This window comes from Hemiscyllium ocellatum, chromosome 13 (assembly GCF_020745735.1).
Source record: "Hemiscyllium ocellatum isolate sHemOce1 chromosome 13, sHemOce1.pat.X.cur, whole genome shotgun sequence".
In the NCBI taxonomy this organism is placed as follows: Eukaryota; Metazoa; Chordata; class Chondrichthyes; order Orectolobiformes; family Hemiscylliidae; genus Hemiscyllium; species Hemiscyllium ocellatum.
Genome location: NC_083413.1, coordinates 83297854 through 83322217, shown reverse-complemented (window position 1 = coordinate 83322217; position 24364 = coordinate 83297854). Strand labels below are relative to the sequence as shown.

Sequence of the window (24364 nt, the reverse complement as noted above, 5' to 3'; positions counted from 1 at the left end):
TCCTCCATTCCACATGCCCCCACGCACAAACCCAGCCCAGTTGTATGTCCAATATGATGATTACCACCAATTGAGTGTAGATCAAGGGTCCAGCCCACAACTGAAAGCTTGCTCACACTGATCTGCCCATTAATTGTCTTCTCCTGCAACTGAGAAAATTGCAGCCCAGTTGGGACTAGGCCATGAAGTGTTCCCATGGTAGTTATTAATTTACCAATTTGAGGGGGTCAACTGAGTGGGAAAGATGAGCTTGGGCCTTACCTCCCAGTTTGTCAATGGTGGAGACCGGAGGTGATGGGTTTCTGATGCACCGTAACCTTGTCTAATGGATGTTCCACCCATTAACTCTGCCTGACCCTCCACCGATGCTACCAGACCTGCATTCTCTGTTTATATTTCAATTTCCATTTCAATTTTCAGTGACTAATGTTTGGCATTTGACCTCATAATTGATGTTTGCTCAAGTATAGCTACACAATAGTATGAGGGGGCTGTTTTATATTCACGTTCATCATTCTTTCTTTTCATAGAAATCTTCAAACAACAATCTCCAGCATGAAGAGGAATCACAAATCATTCTTAATTTTCCTCATTACAGTAATTGCCATTGTCACCCACACTTTGTTAAATTCCTCTTTGAATAAAAGATACTTCAACTTACCTGAGTTTAGAAAAAAGTTGCAAAATTATGCTGGCCAGCTGAAATGGGTGATATCTGACCAGGTCTCCCCTGCAACCACAATGATTGTGAAAGGCCCACGCCCAACCACAGAACCCGGAATTATTTTTTTACAGACTTCCAGTGAACTAAATCCTAAACCATTGGTCATGTGCAGCATCGAATCAGCAGCAAGACTAAACCCAAACAAACCTATTTATTTCTTTATGAAAGCATTCACTGGGAATGTATCTGCGTTTCGGGAACCTGAGTACAAAGCCATCCCTCTGCTTTCTTCATTCAAGAATGTCATCATCTTGCCCTTGAATTTTAAAGAATTGTTCAACAACACACCCTTGGCTGGATGGTATGAGAAGGTAAGGAACTGTGTATGGTAAAACCTGCTCTTAGACATCAATCTGACTGATGAAATAATTAGCTTTCCTGATAAGCTGAATCCCAGTTTCTATATGTCTCCAGTGACACGCCATGCTGAATTGGAAGTCCTATGGGTTTTGGATTGATGTTCAGTTTCAGATCCAGTTAATTCATTGCAGAACGTGGAAGAAAACCAGGATGATTTTCCTTTTGAAAATCAGCATTTGTCTCAATTATTCAGTTTGCACTTTGTTCATTTGTGAATGGGGATATTAACTTGGAAACTTTCCAGAAAATATTAATTCAATCTGTATCTAGCAAAGATTAGATCAACATTTTGCTTTGTGTTTCTCTCATGCAAGTTTGAGAAAATGGGGATTATCTATAAATACCAGTTGATTTCACACCTGAACAATGTTGAAATAATTTCATGCATTTAAGCCCAGAGGGTGAAGCTGAGACAGGAGATGGCAAGAAACCATTCCTGGGAGGCTGGTAGCAGTTTTATTTGGTGACCTAACTAGTTAATCTCTGTTACAGAGCTGGAGGGGAACCATGAACAAAACTTTTCTTTTTCAGTTAAACACAGAACCAAAGTCTGCAGTCAGTTCATGATTGAGAGAGGGCTCGAGATTCAGTCAATTCAGTGAATACAATTTGGGAATAAAAAACCATTTGGGTGCCAGTTGCGGCTGCAAGAAATATTGTCTATTGCACAATCAGCATTTCTATTGAACTCTGTCTGCATAGACTGTTTCCCATCTGGCTACACCACAATCCAGTGACTTTCCCCATGATCTTCCTTGTGGAAGTTACCCCTGCCATCTCCATTATTGATATCTTGCCCTGTAAATCCATCAGGAATATTTCAGACATCTCAGGAGGCTCCTGCTCTGCTTCCATTGAATTCCATCCCATTTGTCTGGTTTATCTCTCATCCTCACTCTTTCTTCCTGGGTACACAATGACCATGTCCTAAGCTGAGCTCATATGAAACCTTGTCTTTCCATGTAATATGGAGCATTCCAACTGTTCTGCAAGCTTGGCAGGTTTACACCTGGAAAATGTTCACCTGGAGATAGCCCTGCTGCCACCATGATTCAGCTGTGCTAACATTTATTGCCTGTCCCTTATTGCCCTTGAGAAGGTGGTGCAAACTGCCTTCTTGAACCTCTGCAGTTGATATGTTCTCGGTAGACCCACAATCCCCTTAGGCAGGAAAATTGCAGGATTTTGACCCAGTGACAGTGAAGGAACAGCGACAGACTTCCATGTCAGAATCGTGAGTGGCTTAGACAGGAATTCACAGCGAGTGATGTTCCCTTGTGTCTGCTGAACTTATCATCCCAGATGGGAATTGCCATGGGTTTGGAACATGCTGTCTATGAACTTTGGTGAATTCCTGCAGTGCTTATGAAAGATAGTAAACATTGCTCTCCTGAACATCAATGATGAAGGAGTGAATGTTTATGGAAGTGGAGCTATTCCATCAGGCTGCTTTGTCCTGGATGGTGTAAAGCCTCTTGAGTGTTGTTGGAGCTGCACCCATCCAGGCAAGTGGGGAGGACTTCAACACACTCCTCACTTGTGCCTTGTAGTTGATGGATAGTCTCTGAGCAGTCAGGAGGTGAGTTACTTGCTGCAGTATTCCCAGCTTCCCACACTACTGAGTATCAAGGGATGGTGATTAGATTGTCTCGTATTGGAGATGGTCATTGCTCAAGATTTGTGTGGTGCAAATGTTGCTTTCAACCAAAGACTGAATATTGTCCAGATCTTGCAGTTTTTGAACATGGATTTCTTCATTATCTGAGGAGTTATGAATTGTTCTGAACACTATGCAACCATCGATGAACATCCCCATTTCTGATCTTATGATTGTGGGAATGTCACTGATGAAGCAACTGAAAATGCTTAGGCCCAGGACATTTCCCTAAAAACAGCTGAAGACTTGCCCTGGAGCTGGGATGATTTATCTCAAACAACCATAACCATCTTCCTGTGTTCCAGGTATGACTCTGACCATTGGAGGGTTTGCCACTGATCCCCATTGATTCCTGATTTGGTTGGGTTCCTTGAGGCCACACTCAGTGGAATTCCACCTTGATGTCAAGGACTGTCACTCCCACTGCACCTCTGGAAATGAGCTCTGTTGTCCATGTTTCAAAAAAAGGGTGTGATGAGGTCAGGAGCTGAGTGGCCCTGGTGGAACCCAAACTGGCTGTCACTGAGCAGGTTATTGCTGAGCAGATGCTGACACCTGACATCGCTTTGGAGACAGTGAGGTCTGAAGATGCTGGAGATCAGAGTTGAGAATGTGTTGCTAGAAAAGTACAGTAGGTCAGGCAACAGCTGAGGAGCAAGAAAATCGACGTTGGGCCAGAGCCCTTCATGTGGAATTTTCCTGCTCCTCGGATGCTGCCTGACCTGCTGTGCTTTTCCAGCAACACACCTGATATCACTTTACTGAAGGTCGAGAATAGACTGATGGAGTAGGTTTGACCAGGTTTGATTTGTCCTGTTTTTGTTAATGATCCTACCTGGGCAATTTTCCACATTGTCAGGTAAATACCAATATTGCAGCTGGACTGGACAGCTTGGTGAGGGGAGCAACAAACTCTGTAGCCCAGGTCTTCAGTACTATTGTGGGAATGTTGTCAGTGCCCATAACCATTACAGCATCCAGTGCCTCCTGCTGCTTCTTAATATCACGTGGAGTGAATCAGATTGGTTGCATAGTGATATCTGTGAAGCAAAGTACCACTGGAGGAGGCCAAAATGGACCATTCCCTTGGAATTTCTGGTTGAATTTAGCTGAAGATAGCTGAAGTTTGTTCTGAATGCTTCAGTATTATGTTTTACACTGATATGCTGGGCTCCTCCATCATTGGGGATAGAGATATTTGTGGAACCATCTCCTCCAGTGAGTTATTTAATCATCCACCACAATTCACATGTCAATGTGGCAGGTCTGCAGAACTGAGATCTGATCCATTGCTTGAGGGATCACTTAGCCCTGTCTATCACTTGCTGCTTATGATGTTTGCCGTGCAGGTAGTCCTGTTTGATAGCTCCACCAGGTTGGCCCCTCATTTTTAAGTACCCTTTGTGCTGCTCCTGCACTCTCCATTTAACCAGGGTTGCTCTCCTGGCTTGATGGTAATAGTTGAGTGGGGAATATGCCGGACCACTTAAAAGTCAGGAATTGTTTTAGACAATAGGAGAAACCTTTTTTTTTAATTAAAGAGTGGAGACGGAGTTTCCAAGATCTCAAAAGAATTGAGAATGTTGTTCATCAGCAGTTGTGTTTAAAATTGTGGGCGGCACGGTGGCACAGTGGTTAGCACTGCTGCCTCACAGCGCCTGAGACCCGGGTCAATTCCCGACTCAGGTGACTGACTGTGTGGAGCTTACACATTCTCCCCGTGTCTGCGTGGGTTTCCTCCGGGTGCTCCGGTTTCTTCCCACAGTCCAAAGATGTGCGGGTCAGGTGAATTGGCCATGCTAAATTGCCCGTAGTGTTAGGTAAGGGTAAATGTAGGGTATGGGTGGGTTGCGCTTCGGCGGGTCGGTGTGGACTTGTTGGGCCGAAGGGCCTGTTTCCACACTGTAATCTAATCTAAAAATTATCCTTTTCATTCCAAGGAGAAAGAGAGTATAGCTCTCCAGGACATTGCTTCATGTTTGTACCTGGATACAAGACTGATGTGGTTCAAGATCTCCTGGAAAAACAAGCATCAGATGTCATTCTGAATATCAGCTTACAGGATTTTCCAAACATCACAGAATATCAAAGACAGAGTTTGAATCTGTCTGGGTCCAAGAGAGGCTGAAGCTTGAGACCAAGGTCTGTTGGTGAAAGCCTGTGTACCCATTGGAAAGATCAGATTTATGGGGAGTTGAAACAAGGCTCAAACTGTCACTTAGCTTCAGCTAGACGGTGGCTCTTTAGGTAAAAATGAAAATCTCACTGGGAAAAATAGTTCTCATCTTTAAGGTTACAAGTCTTGGAAAAGGAATGAACAAAAATTAGCTGCTTTAGGAACTAAGAATAACTTTGGTTTGATACTGGAATATTGAAAGTCTGGTTGTAGGTTTGTTCATGAAGCTGGAAGATTTTGTTTCTGACATTTCGTCACCATACTAGGTAACACCATCAGTGAGCCACCGGACGAAGCAGTGATGGTGTAGCCCACTTTCTATTTACCTGTTTGTGTCTCCTTGGGTTGGTGATGTCATTTCGTGTGGTGATATCATTTCCAGTGGTGATGTCATTTCCTGTTCCTTTTCTCACGAGGTGGTAAATAGGATCCAATTCAATGTGTTTGTTGATAGAGTTCCAGTGCTTCATCTGAAGGCTCAGTGATGATGTTACCTGGTATGGTGACGAAATCTCTGAAAACGAACCTTCCAGCTCAGCGAGCAAACCGATATCCAGAACATCAACCTGAGCTAAAATCTTCTCAAAACTCACTAATATTGAAAATCTATACACAAAGGACAATGGTTAGTTTTATTTTCCATTGGGTCAAGAAAATGAAGAGGTACTATTCTAATCTGTGTTTTTAAAGTATAATTTGCCATCAAAGATTTGTTCAATGAATAGTACTTTCAATTATTTGTTACAGTAGGTATCTCAAATTATGAAAGCTTGATCCATTCAGTTTTAGCTTGAAGTTTGAATATTGTTTTCCAAGCATTGGTCTCCATGGGATACTCCAAACTTTACCGTTATAAAACTATCAGGTTGTATCTGAACGTTTTTGTTGTCTCTTGTGACATTCAATCGATCCCCAAGGTAGACAGATGCACAAGAGCAGGATGAATGATTGAGCATGTGATATATAAATCATCCAGTGACTCAGTCTTGAGATAAGTCACATTTTGATTTCAAATAGATCTGTATTTCTTTTGCACATCAATATTTCAGCACGAGCCACTGAACAGTGTAAGGAATGTGTTCAGAAATACTCTCTCGATTTGAAGACACGAAGGGTTGTTTATGAGTATGTTTCAATGCTTCATTTGACATGTGCTGTGGTGTGGTTCCCAGGACACTGGCTCTTGTGGTTGAAGTTGGAGACTGTGCTGCGGGCAATGGGGAAATTGGCTGCAGCTTTTCTCCATTGAAAGACTGTGCAGGTTTACAACTGAACCAATTCAGATTCCTGTCTCCTCAAGGCCTACCTTGCAGCCCATTACAAAGTGGTCTCAGGAATTAGTGCTCAACCAATGAATATTGTGTGGAGGGAGCGGATTGCATTTGGAGAGAAGGATCATTTAAAACATCAAAAGATATAAGTGATAAACCTTTTATTCTGTTACAGGTAGATCCCAGCAAGGAAGTATACTGGATTCATGTGCTCTCTGATGCTTGTCGGATGACGTCTCTGTGGAAATATGGAGGCATCTATCTGGACACAGATATCATTTCAATCAAACCCTTGGAGTTCGGAAACTTCATTGTTGCAGAATCTGAAATCCACTCGAGTAGTGCAGTTTTGGGATGTAACCGTTCTCATCCCTTTTTGGAGAACTGCCTGACTGATTTTGTTGAGAAATATAATGGAGCAGATTGGGGCCAACAGGGTCCGAAACTGATAACCAGAAATTTGAAGAAATGGTGTGGGACTGATAATCTCAATCAATTTCTCAACAAAGAATGCAAAGGGATTGAGTACGTGCCCAAATATTTGTTCTACCCAATCTCACACACAGTTTGGAAACATTATTTTGAGAAAAACAGATGGAACAATAATAATGATGCTATCGAAAAGGAATTCTCAAAGTCAAATGCAGTCCATATCTGGAATTTTCTGAGTGGTCATCAGAAATATGATATTAAAGGAAGCCAATCATTAATAGAATATTTTTACCAGAAATATTGTCCAAGCACATATGAAACTCTGTCAAATTAAAATTTATTTGTATGATGTGTAAAATTTCTATTGAAAATTAATAATAGCAAAATTAGTGTTAATCAAACTAATCACTGGCTGGTACCAACTGGTCCCAGTTGGCCCCACCTCATTGTACCTTTCCCTATATCTTGCCACTCTCTGTGAGGCAGCTAGGTCATGGTGAGGAATGGTTTTCCATGCAACTAGCTTTCCTGGAGGAAAGTGGGAGAGATGTAGGGGGAAAATTGGGAACTAGCATTACGTTATTCAGATCAGGGATAATTAATCATTCATCCTCCATATTTTAAGATCCCAGGGATATTTCTGGAACCCTTTCTCCTTCTCTCAATCATTGTGTTCCCAATCACCCTGTCTCTGGTTAGTGATTGTGTCGGGGATTTATGAATGAGGGTTTCAATGTTAGTGATGCTGCCTACATGGACAATAATTTTATAGCTAACACTGAAAATGGAATCTGAAAGTCACTTTAATCTGATATATTCTTTGTAAGATGCTTTTTGAAAAGTATATTCTAATCATGTGTATTTTGATGGGTTTATTTTTGTTGAAATCATTCTCAGTTTATTTCTGTTTCCTGGTGGATCATGAAACTGATGTAAAAGTTTGATTCCTCCCTGTGTACTTTGATTAATCTGTTAGAATAAGATAGATTTTTTTTTACATGCTGCAGGGTTTCATTATTCAAGATGGTGTGTATATATATAAATCTCTGCTGATGATTTTGACACAGTAAACTGTTTTGGAAAGAGTTGAATTTGTTGTTGATTTTATTCACCTCTGTGCTGGATTAAGTCAGCAGGTTCGAGCTGAGAGTTAACATTTCCCGCATGTTTTTCTTAAAGGGCTGTTCTCTGATGCAGCGATCACTGGGTGTTTCCTAGTTCCTGGGGCAACCTTATGTTCCTGTCTGTCCCCTTCACTCCTAAACCACCACCAATCACACAATCTGGAAGAATCAGACTGAACACAGGATGTTCCTGCAGAGCTGTTGGGGGCCAGGGTCTGACTAATGTTCCTTGACTCTGCTCCATTACCCACTGAACTGGAATTAGGGTGAAAAATACCAAAATAAGACAAGACAAACAACAACAACTTGCATCTATGTGGAGATTCACACAGAGTAAAAACTGCACAATGTTCTTCACAGGAGCAAAATCAAACAAACCTTGACACAAAACCCGATAATGAGGTATTAAGACCAGTCTAGAAAGAAATAGATTTACACAAGTATCTTCAAGGTCAGAGACAGTAAGAGTGACAGTGAGGAATACTGCAGGAATTCCAGAGCAGCTAAAGGCTTGGTCTCCAACGGCAGGGCAGTTCCAATCAGAGACATGGAAGAGTTCAGAATGGAGAAGCACGGATTCCTCAGAAGGTTTGGGGCAGCAGGAGGTTGTAGTGATACGGAGGGCAAAGTCACTTGGGAGTGAAAACAAAAGAAATTAATTTTGAGGCATGCTGGACCAGGAGACAGTGTAGGTCATTGAGCATGAGATTAGTGGGGGAAACAGTGACCTGACTGGGCCCCGGACCCCACTGTATCCGTGTCCTTGTAATATTGTCCTGCAAGGAGGGGTAAGCAATCAAACACACTGTCTGTCCCATATCGATGGATACATCAGCCTGAAGGAGTGAGAAGGGGAATACCATCGGGGACATTTCAACACTCTCAGCTTTGGAGGGACATAGTGTCTGAGAAGATCAACTCTTCAGACAGAGCTGGGACCACTCATGTGTGATTAGACATTGGCCAGGCCAACACCAGAACGTGGTGTCAGCAGTGGCTCAATGGGAGAACTCCTGTCTCTGGACGATGATTATAGGCTTGAAAACCTATCCCAGGAAATGAGTGTGTATTCCTGGCTGATGCTCCACATGGCCCTGAGGGGGTGCAGCACTGTCAGAGATGCTGTCTTTTGAAGAGATGTTAAACTACAGCACCAAGTATCCTTGGTAAATGTCAAAGTTCCCCTGGGGCCATCTTGAAGAATGACAGGAGAGTTTCCCTTTGAAGCTGAGGTCAATGTTTGTTAGTGTAGGTAAATAGACATAGGAGTAGGAGCAGGCCATTTGGTCCCTTGTCTCGAATCCATCATTTAACTCGATCGTGACTGAGTTTCCACCTCAACTCACTTCTCCTGCATCATTTCCCCTTTTCCATATCCCTTGATCTCTTTAATATGCAGAAAGCCATTGAATTCTGCCTTGAATAGACACAACAATGGAGCTTTCTGGCGGTAAGTATCTGAAAGGATTAACTGACACCACGAGAAATGATTTACCCATCTTGTTATATGGACCAAATCTTGGGTGGAGTGAATCACTTTCGTGCTATATTTCTGTTTCCCTTCAATGTGAAGCAATGTACTTGCATGTTCTGGATCAGTTCTAGTCCAGTGTTAAACACTGTAGTGACGTGTTAGAAACAAAAAACAAAATACTGTGGGTATGAAAGATCTGAAATAAAATCAGACTGTGCTGGAGAAACTTCTCCCCATCCAAAGAAAGTACATGCAATGTGCTCCAGACTGATCTCAAAACTCTGAGACATTGATCTGGGCTCTGCCTTTTGCAACTGGATCCTCAGCTTCCTCTCCACAGACCACAATCAGTGAAGATAGACAACTGCACCTCATCCAATATAACCCTCTACACTGGAGTCCTCCAAGGAAGTCCTTTCAGCCCCCTACTGTACCCACAATTGTGTTGCCAAATTATAAATGAATGCCACCTACTCGTTCACTGAAGACACCACTGCAGAGGGAAGGATATCTAACAACACCAAGTCAAAATACAGAAGGCAGATAGAGGGCTTGGTGTCATGGTACAATGAGAACAATCTCTGTCTCAACATCAGTAAAATGAAAGAATTGATTATTGACTTCAGAAAGAAAGGAGGAGAACATGTCCCCATCAACATCAACAGAACTGAGGGTGAGGGAGTGGAGAGGGTCATGTTCCTCAGGGTGAAGATAATCAACAATCTGTCCTGGCTTTCCCACATAGATGTGGCAGTCATGAAGCACAACAACACCTTTTCTTCTTCAGGGACCAGCAAATTTAGCCTGTCCACAAGGACCCTCACCAACATCTCCTGACGCAGCATTGAAAGCATACTGTCCAAGTGTGTAATGGCCTGGTATGGCAACAGCTCTGCCCAGGATTATAAGAAACAACAGAAGTTTGTGTGCACAGACCAAAGCATCACGGAAGCCAATCTTCCATCCATGGACTCCATTTATGTAGCTCGCTGCTGCAGAAAGGCTGCCAACATCATCAAAGACCCATCGCACCCCAGTAATGATCTCCCACAGCTCCTTCCATTAGGCAGAAGGTGTGGAGACTGAACACACGCACCAGCAGGTTCAGGATCAGCTGCTTCCTGGCCATTATTAAACTGGTGAATGGATTCTCTGCCCTCAGGTGTATCTGTGTTGTGGTGGGTGCCAGCCGTGCCAACTGTGTGCCCTGTGAAACATTTCTTTTTGGCTTCCCTTCCACTATATGCCCAGTGAAAGGTGGCTTCTGATGCCAGGACATGACTGGGTACATGGCTGGGTTTCAGAATAGCACAGGCAATGGGAATGAATTTGACCCGTAGCCTTTTACGCACTGATATTTCAAGTGTCCATCTAAATAGTGCGGAAATGACTTCAGAGTCTTTCCTCGACCATCACTTTAAGCAGTGAGTTCCATTGTCCAGACATTTTTTTCTCCTCAAGTTTCCTCTTTCTCCTTACATTTGAGCTCTGTCCCTGGTGATTGATGTCTTGACAAAGAGAAAATATTCTCCCTGCATATGACCTGCATAACAATCAGGGTCCCCCTTGGTTTTCTCTGCTTGAAGAAAAACAACCCCAGCCTCTCTAGACTCCCTTCACAGTGGAATCACTCCAGTGATGGCCTGGTGAATTGCTTTTGCAAACCCTCTAAAGACAATCACATCCTTCATCTCGTGTGGTGACCAGAACTGCACACAATGTTCCAATTGTAACCAAAATAACATTGGACACAATTCCATCATCACCTCCTTGCTCCTGTCTTCAATGCCTTGAACAATAAAGACAAGTCTCCTATAACCCTTCTTATTTACCTGTCCTGTTGCCTTCACTGATTTTGAAAATTTGTTCATGGAACATGGACAACACTGGCCGAGACAGCATTTGTTGCCTGTCCCTAGTTGCCCTTGAGAAGGTGGTGAAGAGCTGCCATCTTGAACCACTTCAGTCCATGTGCTGTGGGTAGATTCACAATGCCCTTAGATAGGAATCCCAGAATTTTGACTCATTGACAGTGAAGGAACAGCGATACATTTCCAATTCAGGATGGAGGGGAACATGCAAGTGGTGGTGTTCCTATGTACCTGCTGTCCCTGTCCTTCCAGATGGAAGTGGTTGTGGCTTGGAAGGTGCTGTCTCAGGAGCCTAGGTGAATTTTTGCAGTGTGTCTTGTAGATAGTACACACTGCTGCAACTGACTGTCCTTGGTGGAGTGACTCAATGTTTGTGGATGCTGTGCTGATCAAGGGAGCTGTTTTGTCGTAGATGGTGTCAAGCTTCTTGAGTGTTGTTGGAGCGGCCCACATCCAGGCAAGTGAGGAGTATTCCATCACATGGCTGACTTGTAACTTGCAGATGGTGGACAGGCTTTTGGGAGTCGGGAGGTGAGTTCCTTACTGCAGTATTCCTAGCATCTGACCTGCTGTTGTAGTCACTGTATTTATGTAGTGAGCGCTGCTCAGTTTCTGGTCAACAGTAGCACCCAGGATTTCGATAGGCAGGATTAAGTAATGTGAATACCACTGAATATCAAGATTAGATTTTCTCTTTTTAAAAACGGCATTGTCTGGCATTTTTTGGCACACAAGTGTTCCTTGCTACTTGTCAACCTAAGCTTGGATATCACCCAGACCTTGTTGCATTTGAACATGGACTGCTTCAGTATCTGAGGAGTCATGAATGGTACTGAGCATGTGCAATCATCAGCAAACATCCCTCCTTTAATCTTATGATGGAGAGAAGGTTATTGATAAAGCAACTGAAGGTTGTTGGGCCAAGTATACTACCCTGAGGAATGCCTGACCCCCAAAACCACTACCCTCTTCCTTTATTCCAGTACAACTCCATCCAGTAGAGAGTTTGCCCCAATTCCCATTGATTCCAGTTTTGGTAGGGCTCCTTGATGCCACAATCTGTTGAATTCTGCCTTGATGTCAAGGGCTGTCACTCCCACCTCACCTCAAGAATTCAACTCTTTTGTCCATGATTGAACCAAGGCGATAATATGGTCAGGATCTGAGTGGCCCTGGTGGAACCCAAACTGGGCATCACTGAGCAGGTTATTGCTGAGCAGGTTCTGTTAATGACACCTTCCATCACTTTACTGATGGTCGAGAGTAGACTGATGGGATGGTAGGTGGTGGATTGGATTTACACTACTTTTTCATGTACAGATCATACCTGGGCAGTTGTCCACATTATTGTGCACATGCCAGTACTGGAGCAACTGGTCTAAGGAGCTGCAACTTTTGGAGCACAGATCTTCAGTACCCTTGTTGAAATGTTGTCAGGGCCTGGAGACTTTGCAGTATCCATTGTCTCCAACTGTTTCTTGATATCGCGAATGAATCAAATTGGCTGAAGACTGGTATCTGTAATGCTGGGGACCAGCGGAGGTGGCTGAGATGAATCATCCATTCAACTATTCTGAAGATTGCAAAAGATAATGCTGAAGCATTCACAGCACTGATGTCCTGGGCTCCTCCATCATTGAGTGTGGGGATATTTGTGGAGCCTCCTCCTGCGCATTGTTTAATTGTCCACCACCATTCACAATTGAATGTTGCAGGACTGCAGAGCTTGCATCTGATCCCTAGGCCATGGAATCGCTTAGCTCTGCCGATCATTTGCTGCTTATGCTGATTGGCGTACACGTCATCCTGTTTGGTAGCTTCACCAAGTTGACACCTCATTTTCAAGTATCCCTGGTACTGCTCCTGGCCTGCTCTCCTGCACCCCCCATTGCACCAGGGCTGATCCCCTGGCTGGGTGGTAATGACTGAGTGGGGGATATGCCAGGCCATGAGGTTGCTGATTGTACTGGAGTATATTTCTGCTGCTGCAGATGGCCCATAGTGTCTCATGGATTCTCAGTCTTCAGTTGTTAGATCTAGTTGAAGTCACTCCCATTTAGCACAGTGATAGTGCCATACAACACAATGGAGAGTATTCTCAATGAGAAGGTGGGACTTTGTCTCCACAAGGATTGTGCAGTGGTAACTCTTACCAATACTGTCATGGACAGATGCACCTGCAGCTTGAAGATTGCTGAGGATGAAGTTCAGTCTGTTTTTGATTCTTATTGGTTTGCTCACCACTTTCTGCCGACCGACTGACAGCTCTGTCCGTTAGGATCTGACCAGCTCGGTCAGTAGCACTGCTGCTGAGCCACTCTTGGTGGTGGACATTGGAATCCCCCACCCAGAGCACATTTTGTGCTCTTGCCATGCTCCAAGTGTTGCTTGATAAAGAAGAGCAATGATTCATCAGCCGAAGGAGGATAGTACGTGGTAATCAGCAGAACGTTTCCTTGCTGACTTTTAAACTGAATTCATGAGACTGCATGGGGCCAGTGTCAATGTTCAGGACTCACAGGGCAACGCCCTCCTGACTGTAGACCATGGTGCCACCCACCTCTGTTAGGTCTGTCCTGCTGGTGGGACAGGACATATCCAGAGATGGTGATGCTGGTGTGTGGAACATTGTCTGGAAGCTATGATTCCATGAGTATGACTATATTAGACTGTTGCTTGACTAGATTGTGAGACAGCTCTCTCAATTTTAGCACTAGCCCCCAAATGTTAGGAAGGAGGCCTTTGCAGGGTCAGCAGGGCTGTTCCTGTTGTTGCCATTTCTGGTGCCTAGGTACATGAGAGGAGGTCTCTCTGTCTTCATTTCTTTGATGGCACTTTGTTGCGAGATATTTGAGACACACTTATTTCCAATTGCTTTTAATTTAGCTTTTGACCAAACTCTTCCCTTCAATGTAATATGTCAGCTTTGACCTCAATACCTTGGATCTAAAATCTACTGAAAATGTTGGATCTTGCTGATGTGGGACAGTGAGCAGCAAAACCCAATTCGATTTTGTTCCTGCTGCCTTCACCCTTCTGTTTAAATGTAACTTGTTGATCATGATGCAGCAAACCCAGAGGACATGTTGGACTTTGGTGAATGATGGGAACAACAGCTGACCTCCTGAACCAATGAAAGTTAAGCATTGGGAAATACAGAGTCAATAAGAGAGACAGATATGCAGCGATTAGAATCAAATCAGGTACAACGAGAAAAACAACAGATCTGACAAAAGATTACATTGACAGTGAAGATGAGTGAAAGGGAGAGGAGTGGACTGTACTGTAACTTCTTCGTATTCATTCACAAGAGGAGGGCATTTATTTCCCATCCCCAATTGCCCAGAGGATAATTAAAAGTCAACCACATTGCTCTGTGTCTGGAGTCACATGTAGGCCTGACTAGGTAAGGATGGCAGATTTGTTTCCTAAAGGACATTAGTGAACCAGATGGGTTTTTCCAACAATCGACAAGGGATTCATATTAGACTCTTACTTCCAGATTTTACTCAGTTTTCAATTATTTTCCATCGCAGGATTCAAACCCAGGTCCCCAGAACATTACCTGGGTCTCTGTATTAACAGTCAAAAATGTGTAGTGCTGGAAAAGCACAGCAGGGCAGGCAACATCCAAGAAGCAGGAGAGTCAACGTTTCAGGCATAAGCCTGAATGTGGGGAAGTGGGGCACCCAAGAGGGCTGACAGATAAATAGGAGGGATGTGGGACGAGGGGAAAGGTAGCTTGGAAAGCAATAGGGAAATGAAGTAGGGGGTGATGGTGATAGGTCAGAACAGAGGGTGGAGTGCAAAGCTTGGAAGGAAGATGGACAGTTAGGATAGTTCAAGACAGTGGTGCCAAATTGGAGGGTTGGATCTGGATAAGGTAGGGGGAGGGGAGATGAGAGAACTGGTGAAATCAACACTGTTGCGATGTGGTTGGAGTGTTCCAAGAGGCGTTCTTCCTCCAGGCATTGGGTAGCTTGGATTCGGCAATGGAGGAGGCCCAGTGTTTACATGTCCTTGGCGGAGTGGGAGGGAGAGTTGAAGTGGTCTCTGGATTAACAGTCTCCCTGACAATTAGAACAGTTCAGATATTGCAGTCCTTTTAACAAGAACAGCCAGATAAATCTAGAATTTTTAATTTGCATGAGTAAATATTTGCTTTCCTTTTTTATTCTGGAAACAGTAAGTGCTGGAGTAACTCAGCAGGTCTGGCAGCATCCGTAGAGAGAAACAGAGTTCATATCTCAAGTCCAGTTTGGGATTTACCCATTCCAATCATGTAAAGTTAACTTAAGGTGTGATTTGTTCACTGATTTGGTTGTTTTTGGGGTCATGGCAAAGTCACCTATTAAAGATGTTGATTAGCATGTAAGTTCACTCACTGAGCTGGAAGATTTATTTTCAGACGTTTCGTTGCCATGACGAGGTAACATCATCAGTGAGAGTCTCCAGTGAAGTGTTGGTGCTGTGTCCCACCTCTTCAGGTGGGTGATGTCATTTCTGGTTCTTTTTTTCAAGGAAGGTAGATAGCATCTAAGTCGATTTGTTTATTCATGGAGTTCTGGTAAGAATGCCATGCCTGTCAGAATTCTCAATTCTGTCTTTGTTTCACCTGTCCTAGGAAGGGCCATAAAGTCATACAGTCATAGATATGAAAACAGACCCTTCAGACCAACCCATCCATGCCGACCAGATATCCCAACCCAATCTAGTCCCACCTGCCAGCACCCGGCCCATATCCCCCCAAACCTTTCCTATTTATATTCCCATCCAAATGCGTCTTAAATGTTGCAGTTGGTCCAGCCTCCACAACATCCTCTGGCAGCTCATTCCATACATGTACCACCCTCTGCATGAAAACGTTACCCTTAGGTCTCTTTTATATCTTTTACCTCTCCACCTGAAACCTATGTCCTCTAGTTCTGGACTCCCCAGCCCCAGGGAAAAGACTTTGTCTATTTATCCTATCCATGGCTCTCATAATTTTGTAAACCTCTATAAGGTCACCCCTCAGCCTCCGACATGCTAGGGAAAACAGCCCCAGCCTGTTCAGCCTCTCCCTGTAACTCAGATCCTCCAACCCTGGCAACATCATTGTAAATCTTTTCTGAACCCTTTCAAGTTTCACAACATCTTTCCAATAGGAAGGAGAACAGAATTGCATGCAATATTCCAACAGTGGCCTGACCAATGTCCTGTACAGCCGTAACATGACCTCCCAACTCCTATACTCAATACTCAGACCAATAAAGGAAAGCATACCAAATGCCTTCTTCACTATCATATCTACCTGCGACTCCACTTTCAAGGAGATATGAACCTGTACTCCAAGGTCTCTTTGTTGTATTGTCCCAGTCAAAATGGTAAAAACAATGACTTCACATGCTGGAAACCAGATTCTGGATTAGTGGTGCTGGAAAAGCACAGCAGTTCAGGCAGCATCCGAGGAACAGTAAAATCGACATTTCGGGCAAAAGCCCTTCATCAGGAATACTGATTTTACTGCTTCTCAGATGCTGCCTGAACTGCTGTGCTTTTCCAGCACCACTAATCCAGAATCCAGTCAAAATGGTGTCCTTCTTTGTCTGTATATATGGAAACGAGTGATAGTGGGTCGTGTCTTTTGGTAGCTAATTGGTGTTCACGTATCCTGTTGGCAAGTTCCCTGCATGTTTGTCCGATGTGGTGGCTTTGACATGGTATTTTGAAGAAAAAAACAGGACATGACATCACCCACCTTAATAAACCAAGACCTATAAATACAGGCAGAGCATAGCACCAGCACTTCCCCGGAGACTCCCACTGATGATGTTACCCAGTGATGAAACGTCTGAAAATAAACCTTCCAACTCAGTGAGCTAGCCTACGTACCGATCATCAACCTGAGCTACAAATCCTCTCAAAAATCATGAAAGGTGTTGATTTTCTATGAGGTAATGACCTGGATATAAATAAGGTTTGCCAATGCTTTTGAACAGCATGGTGAAGATGTTAAAGTGACGCACAAAAATCCATGACTTTCCATAATCCGACTATAAAATTATTGTTTCATGTAAAGACATGGATATGGGAGGTGATGGCTGAATTGTTAAACCAGAGATGTGAGGACACAGGTTTGAATCCCGAAATGGCAGATGGTAGAATTTGAGTTCACCAAAGAGTCTAAAGCTCAAACTGTGAATGTTTAAAGTTTATTTACTAAAATCAAACAGTTAGTGACAGTTGAAGAATTAAGACTCTAGAACTAAGAATTGGTGTTCAAAAATCAGAGACCACCCCTTTAAAATGAGATGAGGCAAAAGAACTTTCTTAGGATCACGAGTCTTTTGAGCCCTCTTTCAAGAGATGAAACAGAGCCTTTGAATTTTTTGAAGGAAGAGGTGGATAGGTAAAAAGGTATTGGGGTAGATGAGAATGTGGATATGACATTACAAACAGATCAGCCACAATCTTTTTATAATGTGAAATATAAAACCATTACTGTGAAGATTATTTCTTATTTTTCTTTATCTGAAGGTTGGACTTTTATAAGACAGTTACACTTTAAACAGTCTCTGTTAATTCAAAGTAAAATGAAATAGCTTTGCCAAAGGGATGTGACCTCTGACAGAAAATTCAACATTAATGGAATGAGCTGTCAGAGGAAGTGGTGGAAGCTGGTACAGTACAACATCTAAAAGGCATCTTGATGGGAATATGACTAGGAAGAGTTTAGAGGAATATGGACCAAGTGCTGGCAAAAGGAACTGGATTAATTTAGGGTATCTGGTTGTCATGGATGAGTTGAGTTGACTTGATTTGAACTTGAATTCTGAAGAGGGTCCTATGAGATTAAAAACGTGAACTAGTGAGTTTCTCTTACAGTTTTTGTTTTTATTTCAGATTTCCAGCATCCACAGTATTTTGCTTCCTTTTCAGTTAAAGGTAAAGGTGTATATGATAGATTCAAGAGAACAGATTATATATTCCAACATCAACATACTACCCATCCTAATATTTGTTTTAATGGAACAATGCACTCAGTCAGATGAAACTTTTGTTCTCCAACTAGTAAAAGTTCACTTTTATAAAAGATGCAGTCTTTCAGTGTAGAGGTAGAATCCTTACCCAGGAGCCTGTTTGCTACCCTCCCCATTACATCCAAACAGGGACCAGGACCAATATGCTGCACTTCACAAAGATGTGATGGTGGCCATAGATTGCACTTTGGGTAACATCAACCAAACCCTCAGATAATCTCCTGCAAAGGCCTAATGAGTCCCCTCACTCATCTTACGAGCAACATATAAGATGGTTCTTCCCAAGATCCCTGAATACAGACGTGACCTTACAAACATCACCTTAACTCATTGGTTAGGGACTCTGATCGGCCAATCCCTCCCATATCCATGGGCCACATTTGAGGAGCAATGGCCAATCATAATATAGAATATGGAGTGTTGAAAAAATGATTAAAAGAGGGAAAATGGAGAAATTGGAGCCAGAACAAAAAGTGAAAGTAAGTTTAAAGTTCTACTTTCAAGGTGTGGAAGGAAGAGATAAAGTGTACAGAGACAATGGAGGCTGCCAGAGCAGGATAGGAATCCTACAATTGTGGCAAGAAAAGGGAGAGTTCTGTCCCTTATTGTGCAAGAAGTGCAAAACCTGGGTCCCCAGGAACAATTCCGCAGTAAGTGAAGAAAAGAAAGAAGACAAGTTTGACTTTTGAAAGATAGAGGAGCAGTAGCTCTTGCTGAGCAGTAGCTGACCTCAGAGTGTGGATGGGAAAGTTCCATACCCAGAGTGAGGAGAGAAACTCTCCCTCTGCTTTGACTCTGATCACAGGATTAAGGGCCCGTGCTTGCTCTGTGCCTGATGAATGGAGAAGACCCTGGGTCCATACATGTGTGGCCAGGGAACAGGGATCATATCCAATAGCCATTGTTGGTGATCTATTCATAAAATCACTGGGATCATTTCTTTCTGGTGGACATCAACATCAACTGGAGGATTTCGCAGGTGATTCGGAAATGGAGTTGTATCAAAACCTTTCAGTCAGATGCTCAGTCAGGAAGTATATGTGTAACACAGGAGTAGCTGACTCAGAGTGCATGGAGCAGATTGGTTCCCTGTGTGACAGTGAGCTTAGTTTCTGGGGAGATGTGGTGGAATAACCAATATTCCATCTGGTGAAGAGATGGGATTGGTGGAGGCATGTGATTTGTCGGAACACTTAGCAAAATGAGTTTGAGGGTGTGTAGAGAGTTACTGACAGGGTGTAATGCATTTGGTCCATAGAAGCATGGTTTTGTGAAGGGCAGGTCGTGCCTCACAAACCTTATTGAGTTCTTTGAGAAGGTGAACAAGGAAGTGGACAGGGTAAAGCAGTAGATGTGGTGTATATGGATTTTAGCAAAGCGTTCGATAAGGTATCCCATGGCAAGCTAATGCAAAAACTACGGAGGTATGGCATTGAGGGTGCATTAGAGGTTTGGATTAGGAATTGGCTGGCTGGAAGGAGACAGAGGGTAGTAGTTGATGGTATAGGTTCATCTTGGAGTGCAGTTACTAGCGGTGTTCCATAAGGATCTGTTTTGGGACCATTGCTGTTTGTCATTTTTATAAATGACCTGGAGGAGGAGCTTGAAGGCTGGGTGAGCAAGTTTGTGGATGACACGAAAGTCGGTGGAGTTGTGGACAGCGAAGAAGGATGTGGCAGGTTACAGCGGGATATAGATAAGTTGCAGAGCTGGGCAGAAAGGTGGCAAATGGAGTTCAATGTAGCTAAGTGTGAAGTCATTCACTTTGGTAGGAGTAACAAGAAGATGGATTACTGGGCTAATAGTAGGCTACTTGGTAGTGTGGATGAGCAGAGGGATCTTGGTGTCCATGTACATAGATCTCTGAAAGTTGCCACCCAGGTAAATAGTGCTGTGAAGAAGGCATATGGTGTACTGGTGCCTGGTAGAGGAATTGAGTTCCAGAGTCCTGAGGTCATGTTGCAGTTGTATAAGACTCTGGTGCGGCCTCATCTGGAGTATAGTGTGCAGTTTTGGTCGCCATACTATAGGAAGGATGTGGAGGCATTGGAACGGGTGCAGAGGAGGTTTACCAGGATGTTGCCTGGCATGGTAGGAAGATCGTATGAGGAAAGGCTGAGGCACTTGGGGCTTTTCTCATTGGAGAAAAGAAGGTTTAGGGGAGATTTGATAGAGGTGTACAAGATGATTAGGGGTTTAGATAGGGTTGACAGTGAGAACCTTTTTCCGCTAATGGAGTCAGCTGTTACTAGGGGACACAGCTTTAAATTAAGGGGTGGTAGGTATAGGACAGATGTTAAGGGTAGATTTTTTACTCAGCGGGTTGTGAGTTCATGGAATGCCCTGCCAGTAGCAGTGGTGGACTCTCCCTCTTTATGGTCATTTAAGCGGGCATTGGACAAGCATATGGAGGTTATTGGGCTAGTGTGGGTTAGGTAGGCTTCGGTCAGTGTAACATCGAGGGCCGAAGGGCCTGTACTGCGCTGTATTTTTCTGTTCTATGTTCTATAAGCCCAGGCATCAGTCATCCAGTAAATGAGCCAACCTGGGATGTATTAAGAGGTGGGATGGTTGTCAGAAATGAGTTCAAATGGGGAAACAATATTTGGTCTATCTACAGAAAGACCCAGAGCCCCAGAATAGGAAGGCCACATTGGGAAGTACCCAACAGGTGGAGGGGAATTGGCGATCTATACAAATTGACTCTATTGGTCATTTGCCAGTCACTATGAAAAGCAGAAAGTATTGCCTGGTACTGTGGATAATGTCACACAGTGGATCAAGGCTTTCCACTGTAAGTGAGCCATGGCTGAGTGAATGGCAAGAACCCTGGTAAAGGAAGTATTTTTATGCTGGGGTTTGCCTGATGTAATGCAATCAGAAACTGAGAAGTGATTTTTGTGGGACATGTGATGAAAACCACCTTCACGTTGCTGTGGATAGAGAGCAAATTCATGTGTCCCATAATCCTCCATCTTCAGGAATGATGTTGCACGTGAACAGGACCATGAAAACAGCCCTGTAGAGGGAACTCAACCTCAGAAATATGATGAGGTATTGCCTTTGGTCTTCATGAATATATGGGACAGAAATCTGGAGGGAATGGGATAATGCCTCCTGTGAGCTAGTGACAGGCAGGATCCCTGCATACCAAGCCATTCTTGTGTGGGTCAGGTGGAATGAGTTGAAATCCATAGGTGGAGGGTTATGGTGCTTGGCATCAATGATGACCAGAAGGAGGACCTCAGCCAATATGTGGATCAGTTCTTATTTCCTATGCCTCCATTACCCAACCAACTAAACAGAGAAAGGGAGATGTTCAGACAAGGACGGAAAGTGTGCAATAATAATAATCTGCAATAATAGTGGTGCAGTGGTTCAGTCATTAGTATTGTTGCTTCATAGTGCCATAGACCCAGGTTCAAGTCCATCCTTGGGCGACTGTTTGGAGTTTGTACATTCTCCCAGCGTTGGTTTCCCACAGACCGGAGATGTGCAGTTTCGGTGAATTAGCCAAGCTAAATTGCTGTAGTGTCCAGGGATGTGTGGGTTAGGCTCATTATTTGGGGGAAACGTAAAGAAACTGGGCAGGAGAATGGATCTGGGTGGGGTACTCTTCGGGGGTTTGGTTTGACCAAATGGCTTGTTTCCACACTGTAGGGATTCTATGATACAAAAAACAGAGGAAGCTAAAACAGATGAAGGAGAAAAATTGGTGGGACGATCTTTGGGATTAGGTGTTGATTAGATAGAACCATCCCAGAACATAAAGTGGAATATTTCAGATATTCATAAAGTTGTTTCAAAGAGAACAACAAGACACACCCAGTATTAATGAATGCATGAGCAAACAATTGGTTTCCTTTTTAACTATGGAGACGATAATTACTGAAGTAACTCAGCAGGTCTGACAGCATCTGTGGAGGGAGAAACAAAGTAAATACTTCACGTGTGATATGACTGTTGATCACAACTCAAGTTGAAACAACTCGAGTTGACTCTTTTATGGGCTCATTTTGAATATTGAGAAGATCTTCTACGGTGGGAGTGATTTTGTTTGGTCTTTCGATAAACTCTTTGTAATTTCTTCATTCTGTCTAGAGAGTTGTAGCAACTCAAATTGTTTTGTTTTGTTGCTGCTTTGAAGTCAGTGAGTTTCAGCAACATGTTAACACTCATAGTTGGCATTTTTGTGGTTTCAAGATGAACCAAATTACCCCAGAGTGAAAGAATCTATTTTGTACATTCATGGAATGTGAATATTGCTCAAATGTCTTTGAGCTATGGTCTGCCCTTTCTTCATAATCTGCCCATCATTTCATTTCAAGTAATCATCTCCAGCCCCTTTCAATGCCTCAAGTGAACCTGCTTACTCAGCCTTCCAGGCTGTGCATTTCAGATCCAAACTATTCATTGTACGAAAGATTTGTTGCACCTCTTATTTAGTCTTTATTAAATCACTTTAAAATCTGTGTCCTCTCACTCTCCTCTCCCTGTTCACTCTGTCCAATGTATCATGCTTTTGAAAACTGTTATCAATTTTTCCTTAACTTTATCCTCCCTGGGGGTAAACCATCTGATATTTACCAATCTCTCATTATAGCTGAAGTGTCTGATCTGAGGAATCATTCCGATAAAGCTCATCTGAACTCTCTCAAACAAATTAATATCCTTCACGAAGACGTCACCCAGAATTTTACACCAAGATCCAGGTGACATCTAACCAATATCTTCCCAGCTTTAAAGCAATCTTTCTGCTTTTGCACTTAATGCCATTATTAATAAAGGCTGCAATACTGTATGCTACATCAAACACTCTCTCCAGCTGCTTTGTCTCCTTTAATGACTTATGCGCATATAAGCTCCAAGCTCTGTGCTCCTCCACACCCTTTAAAATTCTACCTTTCCTTTTATAGTATATATGTTTGTTCCACTAAAAGGTATCACTTCACAGTTCTCTGCATTGAACCACTTTAAATGTCCATTTGAAGTCCAACACAATTTTCACTGTTTTGTCATTGTTCCATATTTTGTACCAGTTAACTTGGATATTGTGGCCTACACTGTAAGATCCAGATCAGTAATATAAACCAGGGGAAGCAGATTGACTCCCAGGCAAGTACACTTCAACCAACATGAACAATATCCATTGACCATTACGCTATCAGTTTTGGATCAACATGACTATTTTATTCCACCTGTTTTGATTGTTTAATAAGAATAAATATGAATTCCCTGTAGTGTGACGCATATCCATGAAGTATATTACTGGACTATCTGACTGAAGTAGGTGCAAGTGAGTATTGCAGATGCTGAAGGTGAGAGTCAAGATTAGAGTGGTGCGAGAAAAGCACAGCCGGTCAAGCAGCATCCAAGGAGCAGGAAAATCAACGTTTCAGGCAAAAGCCCTTCATCAGGAATGAGGCTGGGAGCCTCGGTGTTAGAGAGATAAATGGGAAGGGGTGGGTCTAGGGGGAAGGTAGCTGAGAGTGAAATAGGTGGATGGAGGTGGGGGTAAAGGTGACAGGTTGGAGTAGAGGTTGGAAGGAAGCTTGATGGATGGGACAGTTCATGAGGACGGTGCTGAGCTGGGTAAAGTGGGAAGAGGGGAAATGAAGAAACTGGTGAAGTCCACATTGATGCCATGGGGTTGAAGGGTCACGAGGCAGAAGATGAGATGTTCTTCCTCCAGGTGTCAGGCAGTCAGGGATGGCGGTGGAGAAAGCCCAGGACCTACATGTCCTCGGCAGTGTAGTGGGGGGGGGGGGGGGGGGGGGGAGTTGAAATGTTCGGCCATAGGACAGTGGGGTTGATTGGTGCAGGTGTCCCAGAGATGTTCTCTGAATTGCTTTGTGAGTAGGCATTTAGTCTCCCAAGAGTAGAGGAGTCCATATCAGGAGCAAGAGATACAGTAAATGACAGGGGGTCGCTTGAAATGTTGGGAATTTTGCAACATAAAATCAGGCCTCAGTCCCCCCACATATACTCTGTGGACCAAACCAAAAAAATTGAGTCCCAGATGTGGGCTGATTCTAGTCAGAGAGATGGCTATACCCGTTGTCCTCCGGCACAGATCCATCAGCCATGATTGAATGGCGGAGTGGACTCGATGGGCTGAATGGCCTTACTTCCACTCCTATGTCTTCTGGTCTTCTGGTCTTATGATCAGACACTGCCCTCAATTCTACAGAATCCCATTAAACCGGAGGCAGAACAAGGAATCCAGACCCTTATTAATTCTCTTCTGGCACAA

General features: G+C 43.4%; 1 protein-coding gene across 1 annotated transcript; it reads left to right on the top strand.

Annotated features, from left to right (window-relative positions):
• The first annotated feature begins 555 nt into the window (after nt 1-555).
• Nucleotides 556-6954, top strand: LOC132821388 (alpha-1,4-N-acetylglucosaminyltransferase-like). Its single transcript, XM_060833969.1, has 2 exons — nt 556-1035; nt 6364-6954. Exons 1-2 carry the CDS (start codon nt 556-558, stop codon nt 6952-6954), a joined length of 1071 nt encoding a protein of 356 aa, XP_060689952.1.
• The last annotated feature ends 17410 nt before the right edge of the window (nt 6955-24364 follow it).

Bases quoted from the DNA above. Each gene is read 5' to 3' on its own strand.
- LOC132821388 (XM_060833969.1), top strand. From the start codon at position 556: ATGAAGAGGAATCACAAATCATTCTTAATTTTCCTCATTACAGTAATT. The intron at 1,036-6,363 runs GTAAGGAACTGT...ATTCTGTTACAG, and splicing joins TGGCTGGATGGTATGAGAAG to GTAGATCCCAGCAAGGAAGT.